This window comes from Microtus pennsylvanicus, chromosome 13, assembly GCF_037038515.1.
Source record: "Microtus pennsylvanicus isolate mMicPen1 chromosome 13, mMicPen1.hap1, whole genome shotgun sequence".
Classification (NCBI taxonomy): Eukaryota; Metazoa; Chordata; class Mammalia; order Rodentia; family Cricetidae; genus Microtus; species Microtus pennsylvanicus.
Genome location: NC_134591.1, coordinates 14,456,488 through 14,479,543, shown reverse-complemented (window position 1 = coordinate 14,479,543; position 23,056 = coordinate 14,456,488). Strand labels below are relative to the sequence as shown.

Genomic DNA, 23,056 nt, shown 5'->3' with positions numbered 1-23,056 from the left:
GTGCTCTAAGAGGAAAGAATTGAGACAGCACGATTTAGTATAATTCATCCTTGCCACCTAAGGTTAGAAAGCAGCATCTGAGACTCTATTCCTTTGTCACAGAATGGTTCGAGTGAGAAGAGGGAAGTGAGACAGTTCCAGTTTACCGCCTGGCCGGATCACGGGGTTCCAGAGCACCCCACACCTTTCCTAGCTTTCTTACGAAGAGTCAAAACCTGTAACCCTCCTGATGCAGGGCCAATGGTCGTGCACTGCAGGTAAGGACCAGTGAGAGCGTTTGCTTTATTTGCAGCCAAAAGGACCGGGAGTAGAAAAAGAAGTACAAACTGTTCTCTGCTAAATGTTCTCTTTGCAGCTTGTTGATACTGGGAGATGGTAAATACCTGCATTCAAGTGGCTCTTGCTAATTGAGCCCTGTAATAAGGTCAATAGGAAAGACTTGATAGAAAGGCATAATGCCTCTGGATGCAGGACGAGTCCTCCCTACCACATTCCCACCCCACCCCCTGATTTCTCTGTGGTGCAAAAGTAAATAATAAACACAAAATTAAGTGTGTATGTGACCATAAACGAAACAGAAAATATTAAATGTTAACATTATCATCCGGGTTAAATTTTACTTTCTATCTAGTCAAAAGTTCTTTAGAAATATTTTATAAACTTTTTAGCAATCTTTTGTGGGCTGGATTGATACAACATTTCCATTACATAGGAAAAATGTGGAAGAACACAATGCTGCAGTCATCCAAACATTCATGGAGGATGATTTAGTATAAAGCCAGATGTAATTTATCCATTATTAATATCAGTTCACATACAAAAAATACACCATCTTGATCTTTTAAATGTATTTGATAAAAGACATGCAATTTAGAATAAATTTTATTGTGTACATTGAAATGATAAACTGTATTTCTCTTGAAATATATAATTTATACCTTTACTTAATTCTGACTATAAGCCACTATATAATCACACAATGTCTGTATGTGTAAGTGTTCCTGTATTTTAATATTCAGTTTATCTCTTCCAGATGCCTGAGCTCCTCTCAAATATCTCTAGTAATAAAGTGTTCAAGATGCCTAGGTAGACTCTATATGTTCTCTAATGCTGAATGTATTCTGCTTGTGACACTACATGAATCTGTTCATGTAATTCCACAATAGTTCCTTATAATCTGAGTAATCCAAATATGTTCTTGAACAAGGAAATCAAACTAAAGTGGAAGTTTATAATAAATAGGCAAGAAGACTACATTTTGATCCTATTTATCATAAATTAATAAATATATTTTATAGGTACATTATAATTATAAATTATGTCATCAATTGATAGCATCATTTAGGCTACATATTATATTGTATTATAATGAACCCTCAGAATGGGATCATTTGGGGCATAGAGAAAAATGAAACCTGGAAAATTCACCTGCCTGTCCACCCTAAGAAGGTAACTACTGAACAATGGCCTGCAGATGTCTGGATGGGAGAGTATCTCTCCTAACAGAAGGCAGTAATAGAGCTAACTTGTATTCCTGGCTGATATCTTATAATTCCAAAGCCCCTTCATGTATCACTTTAAAAAAAAATATTCCTAACATTTTCATGTCTGGTTAAAAGACGCATAAGTGAGAAATCAAGAGATTTGAGTTGAACAGCAGTAGCTTGCTGGAGTGCTGGACTCAAGCCCTTGTCTTCTTATCTGGTTCTAGCTCTTCCACATAAAGGAGAGAAACCTCTAAGACCTGCACATCAGTTCTCATTCTCTACATGATAATAAGACATAAAATCATTTTCATTCATTTGAATAAGTAGTTTTAGGTAGTAAAAGCCAAGTCTTAGTCTCCTGCTGTTAGTTTTAGAACATGCTCTGTGCTTTGAAGTATAAACCGTTTTATAAGTTTCGAACAGCTAATGTAGCTGGTTACATTTTATCCCTACCTGGTGCAAACTAACTTGCTTACGAAGATCATATGGGCAGTATCCCAAACATTTCCAGATGGATAAACAGGAAAGTTGACCTCAAAGGAGAAATGCTGATCTTATAGGCCTTATGGCAAAAAGAAGCAGACCTCACACATATGCACCAGTGCACACACACACACACACACCTTCAAATAAAAAGGAAGAGAATTGTACTTATAAAATAAGAAAAACAAAAATTAGGAGAAAGCAATTATAAAGTTTCTATTGAACCAAAGCATTGTGGTTTTATGATGTGCATTGCATTTAAAATATAGCACCATCTTGGGGCTGACAAACTTGCCATCCAAGCTTAGTTCAATCACCTGAACCTATGTAAAAGTGAAAGGAGAGAACTGGTACCTCAAAGTTGTCCTCTGTTGTAATAGGAGCAGCGGGCTGCGTTCCGCCACCCAGCTAGCTTTACCTGAAATAATTACACAGAAACTGTATTCTTTCAAACACTGCCTGGCCCATTAGTTCCATCCTCTTATTGGCTAGCTCTTACATATTGATCTAACCCATTTCTAATAATCTGTGTAGCCCACGAGGTGGCTTACCAGGGAAGATCTTAACCTGCGTCTATCTGGAGTGGGAGAATCATGGTGACTCTCTGATTCAGCTTCTTTCTCCCAGCATTCTGTTCTGTTTTTTCTGCCTACCTAAGGGTTGGCCTATCAAATGGGCCTAGGCAGTTTCTTTATTAGTAAGAAATCACTCCCACATCAGTCCTCTAACCTTCAGCTGCCCCTGGGGCTCATTCACCCCCACCTAAAAATCTAATAGATAAATTATTTTTAAACAACTAATTTTAAACTAAAGACGTGCTTCCATTTCTGTAAGGTGGTGACATATGGAAACAGGTGGTAAAGCTTTGGAGAAGAGTAATGACTGAGAGCAAATGGGGACAGCACGTTGTTATGAAGGTTCCATGAGCAGCAGACTAATATCATTTCAATAAAAATGCTCATTTAGTTAGATTGGAGCCCAGGAGAGTCAGTTTGAACCTGTCTGGAAGCACTACATTCCACACAGGAAGACACTGTCTTAAAGTCACCAAGGGGAGCTGTCCACCGTGATAATGTAACAAGCAGTTACAAAGTGTTCTTGGCTTTCAATATTGAACCTCACATTTGGTTTCTCTTACTGTATGCTCAGATGTGTTTTTCTCTACAAAAGAAGCAGTGATAACTGAGACTAACTACAACAAACCTAACAAACAGAAACAGTGAACGTGGAGGAGAATAGAAGAGAGGTCTGGGGATAGCCAAAAAATTCACATTTTATCAGTGACTCTGCTTATTAATGGGTAGGCCAGAAGTAAGGAGGAAAAGCCACTGAGTAAATAGAAATTAGAGCAATTTTTAGAAAAGAATTATAATGCTTGGGTATTAAAAACATTTACAAGGATGATGTTAGCAAGTCAATGATGGAAGAAGGAGGGGCGGAGGGAGAGAATATGAGTATGGGAAAGCTTGGTGCCTCACAGGCAGGAAGAGGTACTGGAAATAGCTGTTCTTCAGAGGGAGTGCTGCTGTCTCTGGAGAATGGCTGCTCATTACCCACGAGTTTTGTGTTTCAAAAATTTATTGAATTTCCCCTAGTCTCTGTATTTTATTTGTCAACTGTGTCAACACTGTTCACAGCAGTAAGGACTTTATGGGGATGGAATATAATGTCATGAAATGATTTAACGGTGTGAGACAATGTTACATTATCACTATGTTAGTATATAAGTGTGTATGTACACATATAAAACTCTCAGTCTGAAAGTCTAAGAAGAGCTGAACTACTACTGAAATGTTAATAGTTAGATGTGGACATATATCCAAATACCAGAATACTTGTCAAATTTTTTAGTATTTTCTAGAATAGTAATTTCTCTAGATTTTTTCTCAGTAATAGAGACATTTTAATGGTTTGAATTAGAGAATCCAACTTATAACATCAGTCTGTTCTTTTTTTTTTAATTGATTTTTATTGAGCTCTCTGCTCCCCTCCTTGCCTCTCCCCTCCTCCCTTTAATCCTCCCACCAAGGTCCCCATGCTCCCAATTTACTCAAGAGAGCTTGTCCTTTTCTACTTCCCATGTAGATTAAATCTATGTAAGTCTCTCTTAGAGTCCTCATTGTTGTCTAAGTTCTCTGGGACTGATCTTATGGAAACCTGAAAGCATTTGATTCTTCAAATGATGCTGATAAGAACACATGGAACTTCACACTGGAGTTCTAAATGCCTTTAAGATGAAGTCTTAACGTCGTAGCATCTTGGCTTTCATGGCCCTGTATAAAGAAAGGTGGTTTCAGATGGCTAAGTGGCATCAAAGTCATTTTTAAAACTCCTTAAGAATGATCTATATGTTCTATTTTCTTGTATTAAAAGACAATAAGAACCCATTTCCTTTGAGTATTTAGTCCTTGTTAGAAATGAATTTGAGATGAAACGATAATATCATTGAAGCAGTCATAAAAGTTTAAGCCATGATATTCTTTAGTTATATATTTTGATTTCAGGAAAATAAATTTTCTTCATAGGAAATATGTGTTTATTATGTGAGTAAACAGGAAGAGAGATGGCATGACACCCTTGAACTTGTCTTTTGAATGAAGCAATCTTAAGAATAATAAAACACACCTCCTGAAGGTCATGAAAATCTTTGAGATTCTCAATTCAATCCAAATTCCAGATTTAAAACTAGGTAAATCTCAGGCCAGATGAACATTAATAATGTCTTAGCGACACAAATAGGCCACTAAGGGTGATCAAGCTTAAAAGTCACATGATGGGTGGCTCAATTGGTAAAGTGCTTAAAATGTAAGCCTGAAGACATGTGTTCAGTCCCCATAATCCACGTGGATATGCTGGGCTCTGAGGCTCTGTGAGGACTCGGGAGTGTAAACCTGTAGTTCCAGAGGGAAGGATGTACAGACAGAAGGATCTCTTTTAAGTTTTCTGATCAGCTAATCTAGTCTTATTGGTGACCTACTGACCAGGGAGAGGTCATGTCTCAAAGGAGATGCACAGCGTTTTTGAGGATTACTTTGAAGTTGTCCCCTGGACTCCAAACCCACATACATATATACACCTACATAAACATGTGTACCCACATGTAAACATACAAAAATGTACACATGTATGTACACATACTTTTTTTAAAAAAATCATACATTTGGTGTTGGCAAGAATCCTAAAAGCGAATCTTCGTATTAGTTTTCAACTTTGCATATGACAACTAAAACAAGAAACTACTTAGGTCTTTTTCACTGCATAACCTTCTGTCCCTAAAAAGAAGTGAATATTGAGGAAAATTACCTTCTCAAAAATCAAACCCTTTTCAAATATTGCATCCAAAATACCTTGTGACACAAAGAAGCTACTAGGTCTGTTAAAAACTTAAGTCAAACACTTAAAATTTTTCACTCTGAACGCCATTCTAATAATTTTTTCTTCTGTGAAGAGACCATATTTTTACCAAATACGATAGTTTTGTGATGTTTACAAGCTGAAAGAATTAAATAAGGTTGTCCATAAACCAGGAAAGTTTGTTTTTGCTGGAAGCAAAGACCTGTATTTTGAGATCTGCATTTTGTTTACGGCCATCTTAAGTTCACAAGTAAGATATTCACCTTTGCAGGGCAAGTTCTGGACCTAGGACATTAGCCTAGTGAGACCTGCAGGCACCAGGCTTTTAGAAAACATTAGCATTTCCTTTGTTAGTCAACAAGCAAAGACCCTCAGTATTTACCTATCTGCTAGGGATATCTCCAGGCCTGAATTCCAGCAGAGGTGACACCTCCCCTCCCCCTTGCCCATTTGCTATGTAACAGCTTCTGAAAAATAATAAACTCAGCGGCTTGATCATAAATACTGTCTTGCCGTCATTTCTTGTGACTCTTGCTTTTCCATTCCTCCCTGCTAGGTTTATCAGGGATCACTCATTCGCATCCCACTGGCCAGAATATGTTTTCATGTGTAAATAAAGGAATAGGAGAAGCTAGCCCAGGCTGTAAAAATACCATCATCTCTTGATAAGAAGGAGGATAGAATATGTTAATTACACTAAGTGGAACCTGGGATCCCAGATCCTGTTCTTAAAATATCAATATTTCTGCATAAAACCTGAGGCAGAGACAGGTAGACTTTTGTGAGTTTGAGACCACCCTAGTCTCTTTAGCAAGCTCCAGGCCAGCCAGGGTTACCTCTCAAAAAAAAAAAAAAAATCAAACAACAGCAATAAAAAACAAAACAACAAAACTAAGTGTTTGTAGTTACTGATATTTTATAATTATTTTATCTTAGCACTACATAAAATAATTATTGAATATTAGTAGTTTTTATTTTCAGGAAAGCAAAATAGAGTTCTAAGTAATTTGTGATTTAGAAACTGTATTAGAAAATATACCTCCATCTCGATGGGCAGACCATGTAACACTGCACAGATGTAATAATGGTTGTATTCGGCCATAAAAGTCACCCAGTAAAGTGGATTGTTACCATAAGACCATGGATCCCATCTCCAGCACTATTGACACCCTAGATCACATGACTGTTGCTGTGACAGATTTCCAATACAGTGACAAGTATTCAACACATCCTTTGACTTTGCCCACTAGGTGAGAGTAGGGTACTTCTCCCCAGTTCTGACTGCTAAAAATGTCCTCTAGTATTGCCAAATGTCCTCTGCAAGAAAACATCACCTCCAGCTGAGAAACCACTACCATATTTAAGGTGTTGAATGAATTCCAATGCTTTCATTTTCTACAAAAGTTTCATGACTGGTACCTTTCTTCTAAATATTTGGGGAAGTTCTTATGAGATCTGCTTAAATAATTGCCTTCTAGCTCATAATCAGAAGACTTGACCAATGGCTCAACTGTCATCAGCACACAAACCAAGTTCTTGGCAGCTCTTGTCACAGAAAATGAAAAAGTCACCCTTAAGGACAAAGATGTCCCATTATTAGTGAGTTCAAAGGAACACGCCATAGGCACTTTACTGCCAAGAAAGAGTTCCAGAAATATTTTTGTACCATGGCAGAATTGCTGCAATAAATCTTTAGCCCCCCAAGGTGGCTTCCTTTAAGGGCCATGTTCTTTGTAGGTGATAAATGCAGTCTTTCTTGCCAGGACATCAGTTGCATTGCTTTGTCTTCATGCTTTGTATGACAGCCAGCATTTCGGTAATTCAAAACAGTAAGCCCCAGGAGTGTGGTATGTGGTGTATGACTTCGAGACTTCCCCCTTTTTCATTGTAAGGAAACAGCCAACAATAACAGATACAATGAATAAAGGTAAGAGAATCATACTCTCAGTCCCTGCCCCAAGCTCTAAGGCTCTTGAAATCTCTTCCCTTTGATTTGGGGAGAACATATTTCTGAACAGTCCACTATTTTTCAAATGACAAAATTTTACTAACAATATTTCTCCTAAAATACTTATACACTATTCATTTATATTGTTCAAAACTTTCATGAAAGAGGCCAGAGTAGTTCTCTCTTCCTATTCCACTTCCTCAGTATCTCTACTCCCCCCTTCAGTCCATCAAGAAAGAGTCAACAGTTAAGTCTCTTTTCAGTGCACAGTGATATTCAAAGAGATGATGGTTTTTAGTGTCAGAGCATAAAGATGAGCTAGGTAGGGTTGATGAACTTGGCACACATCAACTGAGCCTCTCCTTCAGGAAGATTAGCACTAAACAACTTGCTAAGAGCCCTTTACGCTTCTGAGAGGGGATGTTGAGAATTGCGGTCATTTTGAGAAACTATGCTTTTTACTTTGCTTTTGTTTTGTTTGGTGCTGGTTTTGAGTATTGAATTATATTCTCAAAATTAGAACCATATTTTTGTTTCTCGTACAGCTATGTGCCTTAGGACTTGGCGATCTTTTGAAATGTAAGCCATTCCTATCTGTTAACCAATTTTGACTGCAGCCATCAGCTAAAGACTGGAGGCTGACAAGCCAGCATGTCTCTCAATGCTCTGCAGGCTGCTTTGTGTGGGGTATGGGGTTTCAGGGTTTCTGTTCCTCTCTCCTGAGCTCCCTGTCATTGGCAGGCAGTGGGAGGGTCTGAAGCCTGGGTGGCCTTGCCTTTTGTTTTGGTAGCAAAGGCATCAGAAAGGCAGGACCTAGAAGCTGAGGCTCCCAAAGATCCTTCGTTCTGGTGAGTTAGGCTCTGGCCAGATTCAAGCAGCAGAGAAACAGAACACAGCTGTCTGGAGGAAGCAGCTTGTGATCGAGTTGTTTCTCCCCTTAAGTCCTACACTGTTGACCTTTATCTGCTGAGCTCCCTGGGCCCCTCTCTGCACTCTGATCAATCGGAGGTAACATGACTTTCCTTCATGGTTGGATGAGGGGAGCAGAATCCTAAGCTTACTCCAAAATACAGGATTCATTTGCTGCCATATGACAGCAGTAAGAAACAAAAGTAACAACAGCAAAAACCTCAATTTAATTTGCTTCATAACTATTATCTAAATTTTTTATAGATTGTCACCTTGTGGGAAGGAAAAAATGTACTACTAACTCTTGTCCTCTCTCAACCCATTTGAAAAAAGATTTCCTGTGCACCTTCTTGTAATTCAGAATTTTCCACGGTTAAGGGCCTTTTTCAGATTTAAAAAAAAAACATAGTAATGTGATTATTCACAGTGAATCTGACATATCAATCCCCACTTCCTGGTTTTGTGTTTTGGAAGCAAGGACTGTTTGTTGTAATTTCAGAAATGAAAAACAAAATGAAACGCAGCAAAGCTAGCAGCCTAAGCATAGATGGCCAGGCAAGTCTCTGCTAGCGCACTCTGTGTACCTTCCCAGTACGTCATTAAGGTCTTTTACAGGTTTTTCTAGATTAATTTGATTAGAGAGTCTCCTGACTTCTTTCTAGATGCATTAAGACTATAGTCAGAAAGTATACGTTTAATGAGAGCTGTTACGATGGCTTACACCAAGATGGTTGAAGTGTATAATTTGGATGCATTAAAGCTAATTAGTATCACAAGGCTTCAAGACCATGACTAATGGAAAGACAGACTGATGGGTGGCCACAGGCTGAGTGGATTGGACACCTGGGTGGGTGGTCAGGACACCTGGCTGTCTGGATGGCTATGGGAGGAAACACGGTAGAAGGGTGCCAGAAGGAGATGGAAAGGATGTGACAGACAAGTGCATCCTGCTTTGTAATCATCCCTAGAGCCATGATTGTGGAAACTGCTCCAGGCCATTCAAAATGACGACTATGGATGCTTTCTTGGCAGCCTTGCTGTGATGTGCAGTGACTGCCTGGTGTATCTACCACTCCCCCTGGAGTGCTAACTTAGCTGTGCCATGGCTGGAGCATGAGCTTTTAGTGTCCATATGCCTGGGAGGCTCATTAGCCACAATTTCCTCATCCTAGGCTCCAGCCAAGTGCAACAGATGCTGTTGTTACCTCCTCTATTGAATAAAGTTGGGAGGGAAGAAAGAAATTTGTCAATAGTATTTTTCCATTGGAACCAAAATAAGCACTGTGTGTGTGGTATATTGTCCAATAGGAAGGCATGTGCCAAATCCTCATTTCGTGTTACACAAAAACAGATAAGAATCTGCCCTTGTATTTTTAACATTATGCAAATGACTTTTTCTTCATTTTATCGAGGATGCCTTACAGTTATAGCCATTCAGACATGCTGATTTGGATTTCTTTTAAACCTTTTGATTCTGAACATCGCATCTTCTGGGAGCACTTTTATTCTTTCACTTACTCAAACTACCTAATCTAGCTGGGCAAAAGCCTGAAGGTTTTCACTGAAATAACCAAATCTTTAACAAGTGTGTTTAAACCCTTTGCCTTAATAAGTAGTATTAGCAAGGTACCCACATGTTTACGAAGTTCAATCTCAGCACCGAATTCTGCCTGCTGAAATGAATAAAACGACTTCAAAGTCAATAGAGACTCCTTGAAAATTAAAAATAAAAGGCTGGGCATGGTGAGGTACACATTTAATCCTAGCACTTGGGAGGCAGAGAGCTCTGTGAGTTTGAAGACAGATAGCCAGGGCTGTTACACGGAGAAACCCTGTTTCAAAACAGCAGCAACAACAACAAAAACCCCTGAATATGTAAGTGGGCTCTGTGGTAGAGACCAACAGATGATGTAGTAAAGAAATAAAATTAAAATACTTCTTTCGGGGCACAGGACCTAGCAGGGTGAGGGGTGCCTCGTGACTGCTAAACCACTGATCCTTCCTGTACCTGTCAGCTTCTGAGGTGCCTGTGGCGTGAATGGCTTTCTCATGTCTCCCTGCCCTTCTCTCTGCATTTTTCTTGAATGCAGCATGAGTTTGCCTTACAGGGATGAAGCTGAGGATCAACCTCTCCCAAACCTCCAATGCAAGCTCCTTTGTCACCGTAAAACATGTGTTAAACCACAGAAGAAAAGGCCTTGTTTTCTTCCTGTAGACTCACTGGACATCTGGCTTAGTTATTTTTCATTCAGATGTGTACTGTTCCCACACTGTGAGAGATGTGAGTAAGAAGGCCTTGCTCTCGCTATAATTTCATTTTATTGGCTATTTGCTTTGGTTTTGTTTTTACCATGCTCTATGTTAACCTCAGGGTCTTGTGCATGTCTGGTCAATACTCTCAACTGTCTCTGCTACTCAGCTAAACCCCCATCACTTTCTAAAATTTTGACCCTGTTATTGTAGTCTCTAATCATAAAGAATAGGGCTAAGAGCGCAAAACAGGGGAGAATTTACTTTAAGATTCAACCTATCTCATACATAAATACCAATTAGTGTGTTTTCAGATTCATAATCCTCTTCTAACCAAGTTCAGGTAGAATATCATGAACACAAGGGATATATGCGAAACACATGGCAACTTTGATTGTTTCTGGTGTTGCCTCTGAATTTCACTCTCAGAGTCAGGGTTGTTGCATTTCCGTATGCCCAGAGTTGAACTATACTTCTGGATATCATCTGACTCACAGGATCAGGAACCCAAGGGGAAATCAAATGCTTCCAAGAGAAGTTCATGGACAGGAGGGAATTTCTAAATGTGAAGTGATAAAAGCTCCCAAATCTTAAAGGTATAATTTCCAGTGCCCTAATAAAAATAACATCATCTCACAGTTTCAATGATTTGGATTTCAGGATAAAAAATGTAATTGTATGCATAGAAAAATAAGGTATTAGATTCCTTACACTGCATGGTCTTGTTAGGCCACTCACCTGAACTGCTCTGTTGCTTTAGGGAAATAGATAGCCACTTAGCCGCTTGCCGGCGGCATGCTCTTTACAAGAAAAACTGGATAAAATACAGTAGTTTTAATTGCTTGTCTACTTTGGTGCTCAAGATGGTTGGGAACTTTCATTTTATGGAAGCCACGAGTAAGCAATTTTGTTTCACTGGAAAGACAACTTCAATCTGACCTTGAATTCCTAGGTGGTCAGTTAAGCCATACATCTTACAAGCCCACCTTTTCAATCTCTACCCAACTCTGATTCTAATCATTGGGCAGAGACTCTTACATAGCCTGGAGTCACAGTCATTCCGTCCATCTGAAAACCCAGAACCAATCATGTTATAAACCACAAAATTCTTTATAACCTGTGGTTAACATTTCATCCCTCTTTTGTGTGTCAGAAAATGATTGACCTGGTTTCAACCTATTTTCTCTTATGTGCTACAGCCTGAAATACACTTGTTATCTGGGTTCAATTAAACTCAAACTTATTGGTTTGTAAAGTACAATAGTAAAGCTCCCAGCTTAGCAAATCCTTTCCAGAGTTCAGTAAGAAGCTGTGCAGATGCATTCCAGCCATAAGCCGTGAGTGTGGACACCTTCATTCTTACATTTGTATTTCCCGAAGGCTTAGAATAAACATGTATAAAAATCTGAGACGATTCTGCATGGAAATCATTTTCAGAGTAAATCTCTGTACCATATAAATGTAGAAAGGTCTGCCAATTCCCAAGGCATCATGCTGCCTTTTCTAAGGTCTCTACCTCCCTCAACAGAGTCAGCTTCCTCAAGTAGCGCTTTGGAATTATCACCTCCTCAATAGGTCCAGGTAAAGCTTCACCACTTAACAGTCTGGTCATAATACAAGAAGTTCCCATCCAATCTGAGCTACTAGTAGATCAAACTATATCCTCACTGCTGTTTCTTTCATGGCAGGGACCCTACATTCAAAGAGATGTTTTTCTAAACTTTCCTAGTTTGGAAGTTTTCAAGCATATTCAAAATTGAGAGACTATGAGTCCCCAAGCATGCATTACCCTGCTTCAATTATCAATTCCTGCAGTGCTTGCTAAATGGCAATTCATTTTCTGTTTTTTTAAAGAAGCTCATTATATAATTGCCATTCAGCATTTAAGATTTTAGTATCCCAAACAGTTTTATCTTGGGTGAGTGCCCCCTTCCATGGCCACATTTAGCGTAAAGCATACACATTACTAATTTCTTGACTCCAGGTGCGGTGCTTCTAAGTTAGATATTCTATGCTTCTATAATCTGATGCTTACACTACTTTTTAAAGTTAAATTCTGAAGATATGAGTTTTAAAATAATCCCAGTGTATTGAAACCACCTCCATCTATGCAGAGTTTATACCTAAAACTGTCCTTGGCAGCATTTGGCTTGCAGACATGCAGACACTTTTTATTTTTTTTTAATTCAGCACATTTATTTTTAAATTAAATGTTAATTTGTGAGGTCAGTTGTGGCAGCTCCCACCATCCCCTGTTATCTAACATCCTATATTTTGCACTACCCTGCTAAAGTGTCTGCTTTTAATCTCAGCTGTATCCGGAGTGGTTTGCTATCCAGTTTGGAAGAAAGGAAAGAAAAATGTCAAATTTTCAAATCCAAACACTGACTATTTCCCAACCAATCATTAGCTTATATAATCATATAATCTGATCAATAATTTTATACATTTTCTGACTCGGGAAGTATGAAAAAAGTATGAAACAACAATAAAAATATGAAAAAGGAGGCAAGTCGCTCAAGAATTTATGGCAATTCATCAATATATATACATACATTAAATTCTAAGTTGTTAAAGCTGAATAGAGGTATACAATTTCTATACTTCAATAAATGTGGGTAAAAATAGCTAATTTGTTTACAAGAATTCCAGATCTGATAAAATACTGGTTTATGTTGTTAACCTCCAACATTCTGATATGTAGTCAATCATGAAACACTATTTTCCTCATGGGAAATCTTTGAGGAATGTAGGAAGTGCTATCATAGAAGAATATTCCCTGTCTATGTCATTTGATCTGTGTGAGATAAGAGCCATAGGACTTAGTGTGTGTCATTTGAAAAATCACTTAGCAACTCTTACTAACTGTGTGTGATAAAATAATTAGCACCTATTAAAACTAAACTGTGTGGAGTGTGTAACCTTGTTGCTGAACACGAATTCGTGTGGAACACCCTGAAAAGAGAAGAGACTAGCACAATAGAAGTAGGAATAAAAATCATTGATCTGTGTGCAAAAAGTGGGTCATGTAGAGTAACCCAGCTTAAAGAAAATCACCCTTTAAAAATGTATACAGTTAACAGTAACTTCAAATACACAATTCTATATTCAAGTCATCATTTTTTAAATTTACAGCCTATAGCTTGTGGGGTGTATAAACTATAATGAGCAGATTTGGTATATTTAAATCAACCATAGGCTTAAAATATTTGAAGAACTCAAGTTTAGAATACTACAAACTTTATCAATGTTTCTGATATTTACAGTTTTTTCACCTTCGCCCAGTTCAAGTACACTTCTTGGAGGGGTGACAGGGCACACATTAACAAAACCTTTCCAAATCGTTTGACTTAGCTTTTAAAAGAACAAAATCACTTTGCTTCCTATCTATGTCTCATCCGTTCATTAAATAGTTCAACTCTATAATTAAAGTATCTAGTTCATATGGAATAAGCACATAATACCACAAAAGAGTATGGATTCCAAGAGAGTGGCCGAGTGCCTTGAGCAGTAGTGTAGTGAGCCAAGGGCCCAGAGGAAAGGGAATGATTGGGATAGTTATTAAATTCCACAGACAAAATTTATTGAAAATACAGATAGAGAGTCATAGGCACATGGAAATGAATGAAGGGCTAAGCAAATAGTAATCACTGCTTCAGCACAATCAGAACTCAACCTAAGCAGAGTACTGGCCTTGAGGTTGAGAAGTTTTATTTCCATCTTGAGCTGTTCACATTTCCTGCTTTCTTTGTCTTCCCATCTACAGAAGCTTCCAGTCTGGCAAATTGGGTGTTTCTCGATGTATCAGGGCCAGCAGGGCTGGTAGAACACAGGTTGCTTGTTGCCAGAGTTAATGATTCTGTAGGTTAGGTTGAAACCTATAATGCTGCGTTTCTAGTACATTTCCCCAAAGATGCTTGTCACAGGGTTCATGGTGAGAACCATTGCATGAGATCCTGTCTACCGTCCCTCTAATGCTTCAAATTTATGTTCTATTTCTCCCTTTGGGATGATAGAAACTACTAGATAAAGTGGCATATTGATTGTGTCAATGTCATTAATTTAAACAATGTAATGATCGGCTCAGCCTCGAGGTCAACTAGTTGGATATACTAAACTCTTAAGTCTTCACTCTCTGGTGAAGGGAGAGTAAGAAGATGAGCATTTCCCAAGGATTTGTTGTGTGAAGAACATTTGCCACACTGCTGTTCTAAAGCAAGCTTAAGCAATGTGCTTCCATTCCATGGGCAAAAGCAGAATCAAGGAAGACCAGTAGTTGGTTTGTCATTGCATGACTTGCAAGAGGAAGACACAGATCATGAGTGTGAAGTCTAAGCTCTGGAAAGATAAAAGACTGCAAAGCTAACTCTCTGAGGGAAAATGCATATCATATTAGAGAGAGCTTGTCCTGTCACGCGTGTATGTAAACAAAATGGCACCATCTTTTCAGTCTGTATCCTCACTATATTCAAACCCTTCTAAACAGTAAAAGCGAATCTTTAAGGAAAAGGAGCTGGGGAGATGTTTCAGTTCATAGAGCACTTCTGTGGAGAGGCCCTTACTTGGATTCCCAGAAACCACGTGAAAAGCTGCGTATGATAGAATAATGCTTGTAATTCCAGAAATGGAGAAGTGGAGCCAGTTGGGTGCCTGAGGCTCTCGGGCCAGTGAGCCTAGACTATCTGTAAGATCGTCATACGTGCACACATACACTTTGTTTTTAAAAAAAATATATGAGTGTTGCCTTTTTTGTGATTTTAATTTCACAGACACAAACTGAATGCTTTCCCTTCAGTGCCACTTACAACATTGAAGTTATGTAATTTGAGTGTGTGTGTGACAAATACATGAATATTAGAGCAGTACAGTCATAATCCAACACTATTCCAGGAGCCAAACTGTTCAAGAATATTAAAAAATATAGGCAAGCATGTATCGATTGAAATAACTAGTTGTCAAATACAAAGGTTTCAGTTACTTTTTAGAAGAGAGGAGGAGCTATAGGCTATTAACCAGATTGTTGTGGGTAACCAATTCCCTTAGGATACTTTATATTTATTATGGTAGTCCTTGCAAGTGTTGAGTCTGGGGTTTGTATTCTAACTAACATCATGTCTAGTATCAATTGCAGTGTTTCGGCATTTGGCATTCATTAAAACACACATGCAGGCATGCATGATATTTATCTTCTCTCTCTCTATCTGTCTGTCTGCCTGTCTATCTCCCCTTCCTTTCCCTTTCCTGTCCTTCCCTTCCTTTCTCTTCTTTTTTCTATAAGCAACAAGTTTCTCAGAATTCCCAGTATCTGAAATATATGTATATGTCCTCAGAAATATATACTCAAACACCATATAGCATCTCTGGTATTAAGGAAAAGTACATTTTCCTTGAATGGATTCCCTACTAATGAATTCATGTTTAGTTAGTTCTTCCCCTTCATCTCCAGTGGCTTAGGGAGGAAGGGAGAGAGGGAAAGAAGGGAGAGGAAAGAATAATAAAATGGACTGTTGTTTTTTTTCTCAAATACGGTGTTTTTGCTACTCATAGTTTACAATTATTTCAGCCCATAGTTTACTCTTTAAGAGGATTCCAGTCCACTAACAAAGTCAATGTCAAGAGGCCAAATTGGCCTAGACCCCATGAATGGTACCGAGGCACTGGATAGAGTAGCGTGAGGATTGTCAAGCTGTTCCCACATCTCTTGAGAAGCTACTTAAATGAGATTCACTTTGAAGACAAGAAAAATGCTCACTTCCAAAAATACTGTATTCTTTCCAATAACGTTAGGGAAAATAGCTCATTCCCTACAGTGATAAAGGATGAGTAAAGGAGTTGGGGAACACCCAGGATTTCCACCCTCCGGGAAAGGACCCCTGGAGGAAAAGCCTCTGCCACATGTTAGAAAATGCCTCTCTTGTGTCAATTATGAAAGACATTTTAGATACTACATAGCATATTGTTTATGTCAGAGATGTCATTGAGTTAATCTATCAATAGGATAAATGCCCTGCCGATTACTCAAATATAGTAATTTATAAGTTGTTCTAATAAAAGGACAATTTTTCCAGATGCTGTCACTCATCATTGATATATTTTCAGTGCTTGTGAATATTTCCATGTAATTATGCTTAATTCTCTAAACTATAAGTGCTGTAATTTCCTGTGACCTGTTAAAGCTAGATGCATTACTTGATCAGAGCTCTCAATGAAGCATTTTGTGCACACATATTTAGTTAATTGGTAATTTTTTTCCTGTGTTTATATGAAATATACTCTATAAGGGAAGGAAATCAGCCTACATGCAGCTGAGACTGGTAGAGAGCAATTAGGTTCTATCAGAACAAACAGCTGTCAATAATGACTTCAGAATAAAATTACCAGCAAAAAAAAGAACCTAGACATCTGCAGGATATGTAGAAGTATTTTTATACCCTATTAGCTGAGATCTGGACAAGGGTATCTCTGAGTTTTCCCAGCTGTACCTGCTATTTTATTTCAAAATACTCTCAGACTAAAAGAACACTGAAACTCATTGCATACATTCAATAGCATTAAAAAAAAATGTTGGCTGCCTTTGAACAGTGTGTATTTTGATTTCATGTAATCAGCATGAAGGCTTTCTATTTCAAACTATTTTGCTGTTCCTCCCGGCCATAATATGAGACTTAAAAATAGTTCTGTTATCTTTGTTTTGTTTCTTTCCAATCTGAGTTCTATTGCTTGGCTATTTTTCTTTCTATCTTTGGGAAAACATGTTTCACTCTCATTACACGGTGTCTGATTTGCTTGCATTTGGCATTGTTTCTGGCAAAGAAAGCTTGCAAGGTGGGCTTGTGGCTTTGGAGTTTGGTTATAAGGCCATGTACTTGCAGGCACCTGGAGATAGTAGAATAATTGATGTTTAGACAAAAGCAATTTGTTTTTATAAAAGAAGTTTTTACAGTCTCTTATCTACTGAAATATAAAATTCACTGAAGGAAAAATTTTATAGAAATATCAAGCTATTTTGTTCCATTTTTAACCTTTTATAGTACATAAAACACATAATTATTAGTATACTGGATGCATCTGTTTGACTGCATTTACTTAGAAAAATATCTCATATCTTTGCTGCCTGCCTGCGATCATGGAGTACAGCTTCTGCATAGCTTTAGAATTTGTCAAGAATGTTTCATTCTACCCCAGACTACTGGGTCAGAAGATCAGATGCAGAGCCTTAGATGCTGTTTGTTTGTTTTGTTTGTTTATTTGAAAAAAGGTCTTTCTACATAGAGACCTGACTGTCCTAGAAACTCACTATGTAGACCAAGCTTTTTGAGTTCACAGAGATTCAAAATCTTTTGCCTCGTAACTGTTGGCATTAAGGTGTGTGCCACCACACCCAGCAGAAGCTGTTTGTTATTTGTTTTTGTTTTTTTTGCTTTAACATTGCCCTGCAGTGTGCACAGGCACTTAAATAGTAAACCAATATGTGGTGCTGTGTTTCATAGCAAAAAATATATGTAAGAATCTTTCATTCTGTATTTATTGAACTGAGTGATCAACATTAACTTTCACCTCTTTGGTGTCACAATTTCTTGACAGTTATGTCTCTGATATTATTCTGCTGACCTTGGCTGTTTTTATCTACAAAATAGTCTGTTATTCTAAATATAGTAACTCTAATTTCCAGTAAATAGTTATTATATATGCATCTAAAGGAGATAGAACATGTCATAAAATGTCATAAATACAGCTATATTAACTTATATATAACCTATATGTAACCTAGTAAATAAGGACAATATGGAAACTACTTTTAAAAAACACATAGTTCATTTTTTTGAGATGTTAAATAGGCTGAGAAACCATTATTTATGAGTAGTGACAATTATAAGTACAATACTTTAGTTTCAGACCACCAATAGTTCTTGCAATCTATAGATCTTGAACTTGACTGGAATTCAATGAAAACCAGTGTCTTCTCTCATCTAGTTCCAGTAGATGAGGACCCTAAGCCTGGACACTTCTCAGCTCTCTCAAAATAGTCATGTCATCCTGGTCTAATCTCTTGCCCTTGCTAGGAATGCTGGGTGGGGCACTGAGAGGTGTAATGCTGGGTAACTAAGAGATCTCTGAGCACCTGGAGTCATGCCAGGACTCCAGGGGCAGCAAAACAAAGTATCCTGCAGGTTGTCAGGATGACAGATACAGAGATACAAGCTCTGTCTGAAACAGTCGGTCACTGGATTGTGTTGAGTCTTCGTTTTTTACGGTCTTACAGATACTGAGAATCCAAGAGGAAGGTGGGAGGTGCTATGAAGTCTGACCTCCAATTTAGAGCATTCAGAACCCACTAGACTGTTTATATTGAAATGAATATATTAGTACTTTTTAAAGAGGAAAATGCTGGTAGCAAAATAGGTAAAGATGCTAAATTTTGAAGATTTTCCTAGTATCTCCAAGTGACACTTCTACTTGATTGTCTTTAACTGGAGTCAGAAGTAATAGTGTTCATGTTCCAATGGTTAGGCTCTATGTAAAGCGAGGAGGTCATACATGCCATAGTTTGTGTGATAGTTTCCAATAGAAGTTAGATTACAACTGACCTGAACGACTGCAAAAGGCAGCTCTACGTAAGCAAATGTAGTACTCTTACTATTCCATGCCATTATTCGGTGGACTTCTATGGAGATGTTTCAGCTGTTCCCATACAAGTCTAATGGTATGATCTGTCTGGTCTCGTCTAGTGAGACCTGTGGTGCCCTGTTCAGGTGTTCTTAGTTAAACTGCTTGCCTCCTCAATGATCATGAGCATCACTTTGTTAGAAATGAATAATTTGGTTGGGATACAACAAGGGACGTGCTGCAGTCTGTGGAGGATTTCTGTTTGAGTCTTGGTTTTACAACAAAATGTCTGATTAGGCCCAAGTGATTTTACTTCTTTTAGGCTCATTCTTTTTTTTTTTTTCAATTTAGATCTTTTACAAATTCCATACATGAGTACTACCTAGGCACTTCTGGTCTCTTAATATTCTATATTGGGTTCACTATTAAGCAGGCCATCTGCTTCTTTCTGTAGATGGGACGTGAACATGTTCTGGTCCTCATAGCAAGTCACTACCGAGACAGAGTACACCTCACTCAGAGGGGTAGGGATGCCAGCTCAGATTCTTTTCAACCTGTCTATCTGGTTCTAGGACTTTGTGATCACTCTAATATCCTCCTGATATGCTTTCAAATCAGCATTTGAAAGGTGAACCCACCTGAGTCACAGCATTCCTTCAGGTTTCTTCAGAAAGACTCCCTGAGCAAAGCAGAGGCAAAATTTTCTTCCTCTGTACCTTTCCCCTCCTCAACTCTCCACTAAGCTTTACTTGTGATTTTTTACTCTAGCTATGATTTCTTCATTGTTTTTAATTTCTTCTCAGTTCCATTTCTGTATGGTTCTACTGTTCTTATTTTAAAAAACCTCAAGCCCTCAGTGAGTGTTCACCTGTCCCACCCCATTGCCAGTTCTTCCTCCCACTGTTAACTGTTACCACCTCTGAGTCTCTAGATCTTCCACACTCAACATGTAGACTTGCAGAAGTGTATGAACTTGTTGTATAATCTGTTAAAATATTTGGGATGTTAGGGTGTATTTGTTTTTCTATGGCATAGTGAGGAGGGAATAGACCTTACAAACTTTTGCTTTTGGTAGGGCATCAATATGTACATTGATTTCATTTACTCTAATTGTAACATAGTAGTCATAGTTTTGATAGAACATACTTTAACTATTTCCCTGGTCAGTGATAACTTCATCCAGTTTATTTGCTATCAAATAATACTATAACAGAATCTCTCTGAAGCCTCTGTATGTGTATGTGCACATATAGACTCCATAACAAATGTCCAAAAGTAAAAGAACTTCTGCACTTTAAATTTTAATGAATGCTCAAAATTACTTTTCAAAACAAGTAAATTAATTAGGCATACAGTCTCTGTTAAGTAGCATAGAAAAATATGTAGTTTATTTTTCATAATGTGTATAAGTGAACCAAGCAGATAAATAGTTATGTTAAAGAATTTTCACTGTCTCCTTCATAAGCCAATGAGAAGGAGATACTAGAAATGCAAAGTATCACTGGATCTATTTTCATAGTGCCCTAAATGCCCTAGGCATGACTATAACAGCGACAAATTAAGCTAAGTGTTGATTTTAAATGAACGAAAGAAGAGATTCAAAACAGAAGCCTCATCAGAAATACTTTAGAGTTTTATTAGGATGGTCACCAGATTACAGCTATAAAACTGATCATAAAACTCAATCCCTTCCCACAGATATCTTTTGAAATAAACGTGTAGTTCATAAATGCCATTCTTAATAGCTGAAATTTTACTCCCCATCAAATTACAAACTGATAGATGTACAAAATGCTTGCAATAATTTTTGGCTACATTTTACTGTATTCTCATCCAAGTCGCTGAACTCTAAGGTTTCTGAATTCTGCTATTCTTTGCCAGAGCAGTGATGTGTCAGCTGAGGGTCAGCATTAAAACTCTACTAAATTAGCCAGAAAAGCCAACTCCTAAGCGCATCTCCAGAATGGTTTTAGTGCAAAGTAGTCCCCTTCCATCGCTTAGCATTCCTCATTTTGCACATTACTACTGTATCACATCATGGGACATTAAGCATATTTCAACTCATGGGACTAACTCAATCATGTTTTTAGAAATTGAAAACAAATCTTATAACTGGATGAGTGATGATATTGAAGTAATAACAATTTCCTGCTAGGCGTGCTTGTTTAATGGATTGCATAGTCCTTCCATGTACAAACACTGCAGTGGTTATCACCAGCAGAAATTGTTTGGTTTTAAGAGCTCAAGTTTAATAATCATTGGGTTTGCTAGAGAAGTCACAAGAAATCTGGAGTTTGTGTTCTGATTCTCATTAATGGCATCATTGTCCAACCAAAAAATAACTTAGAAAAGCTAAGTTTACTCCAACAATAACATAGTGGGACCAGCATAACACTGGGCTTGATTTAAAAGTGCTGTCTTCTTCCCTTTTGCTGGATGTTCTGTACTGAATTGTGCTGGCCTCAGCCTGAAGCACAGGGCGATGCGCTTCTTTTTTGAAAGATATTTAGAAAAATTTGTCTCAGTGCTTGGCAACTACTCCGACAGAAAACGGATAAAAATAAGGGTAGTTTATCAGTTCTGCTGTCCTTTTCGTGTTTCAGGTTGAAGGCTGTTGAAATGATGAGAAACAAACAACACTAAATAGAGCTCCGTCATTATCATTGCTGTGGGTAACTCAGGTTCAGCATCAAAGAAAAATGCATTTGCTTTCAAAACTCAATCCTTCATTTTGCGAGGTGCACTGCACTCAGGTATTGATGTCTAAAAATGGAGTAAATTGGAGAAGGCAGGAAAGTGCTACTGTGGGAACTCAGAAATCCAAACAGAAGTCATCTGGCACAGTTGTAAAAGCTGAGTTTTCAGCGTTCCGTTTCTTATAGGGAGGTGTAGACTGGTGCCTAAGGACTGCCATTCTTTAGCAGCTGAAAGAAAACCTGGCTTCAAGTAGTCGCCATCACATGGGACCCTTAAACAGCTTGCTTTAACTTTGGAAATATGCCTGAATGGAGTGACCTGTGTTGAGGTTTGGGAAAGTTACTTGTTTTCTAGGAAAAGTTTGATATTTTTACTCTTGCATCTTTTGGCTTTGCAATTTAAGTTGATCACCTTCAATTTCTCTGGCACGGGAATTCCCTGGAGTGTGAAATTTGTGGATACAAAGAGACAAGGAAGCCATTGTCCCTTCCCCTGTGCTGATCTAGTCATCAACTGGCATAACCCAGCCTGAAGAGAGAGAACCTGTTGCTGCAGAAGTCAAATCTGGAAAAGGAATTTTCCTCTGGGGTACAGAAGCTGAGATGAATAATAAGTAAGGTTGTTGTTAGCAGATGGCAATTATAAGATAAAAAGACCACCATAAGCAATAAGTTAGAATTAGGCAGACTCAAGACTCAAGGCTTTTGATGAGGGAAAATATTGAATATGATTATAAACAAGTACTTTGAGACATGAATTTTTTGTCATGAAATTAGGGCCCAAACTTAGTTAAAACTTTGTGCCTCCAAGATAAACAAAATACCCATAGGTACTTTTCTGGCAAATACTACTTTTAATAGCCAAAACCCAAATGGATTTATGTCCTAGTCAAGGTACAATGGCAAAATAGAGCAGTATGCTTGATACTTGAGACAGAGATTGTACCAGAGGCCCTGTACTGTAAGAAGCAAAGCTGAAGCTGATTTTTGAAAAGGCCAAAATACACAAAAACAGAAGTTGTCAGATACATGGGGCATCAGAAATAATATATTCATTCATATTCTATATTAAATTCTAAAGACATATTCCAATCAACTAATATATATCAAACTCAGAATAGATGAACCACTTCAGAAAGTGCAATGTAAATATCTAAAATGCAATTATTCTAATATAAGTTTAACAACAATATTACAGGAAATCCATACAATGGATATTTAATATGCTGATGGTATTAACAACCAACTCTTTAGAAGGCAAGGTAGCAGTTTCATATTTTGTAGGTATGAATATTACAAGCACTGATAATCTGAAGCCACTG

General features: G+C 37.9%; 1 protein-coding gene across 33 annotated transcripts in view; it reads left to right on the top strand.

Moving 5' to 3' along the window:
- Ptprd (protein tyrosine phosphatase receptor type D) overlaps positions 1-23,056 on the top strand; it is a 2,195,185-nt gene that overhangs the window by 2,151,917 nt on the left and 20,212 nt on the right. For all 33 annotated transcript variants that reach the window (XM_075945536.1, XM_075945538.1, XM_075945537.1 and 30 more), the window contains one exon: positions 103-257. In XM_075945536.1, coding sequence (XP_075801651.1) covers positions 103-257 — 155 coding nt within the window. The remainder of the gene's footprint in view (positions 1-102; positions 258-23,056) is intronic.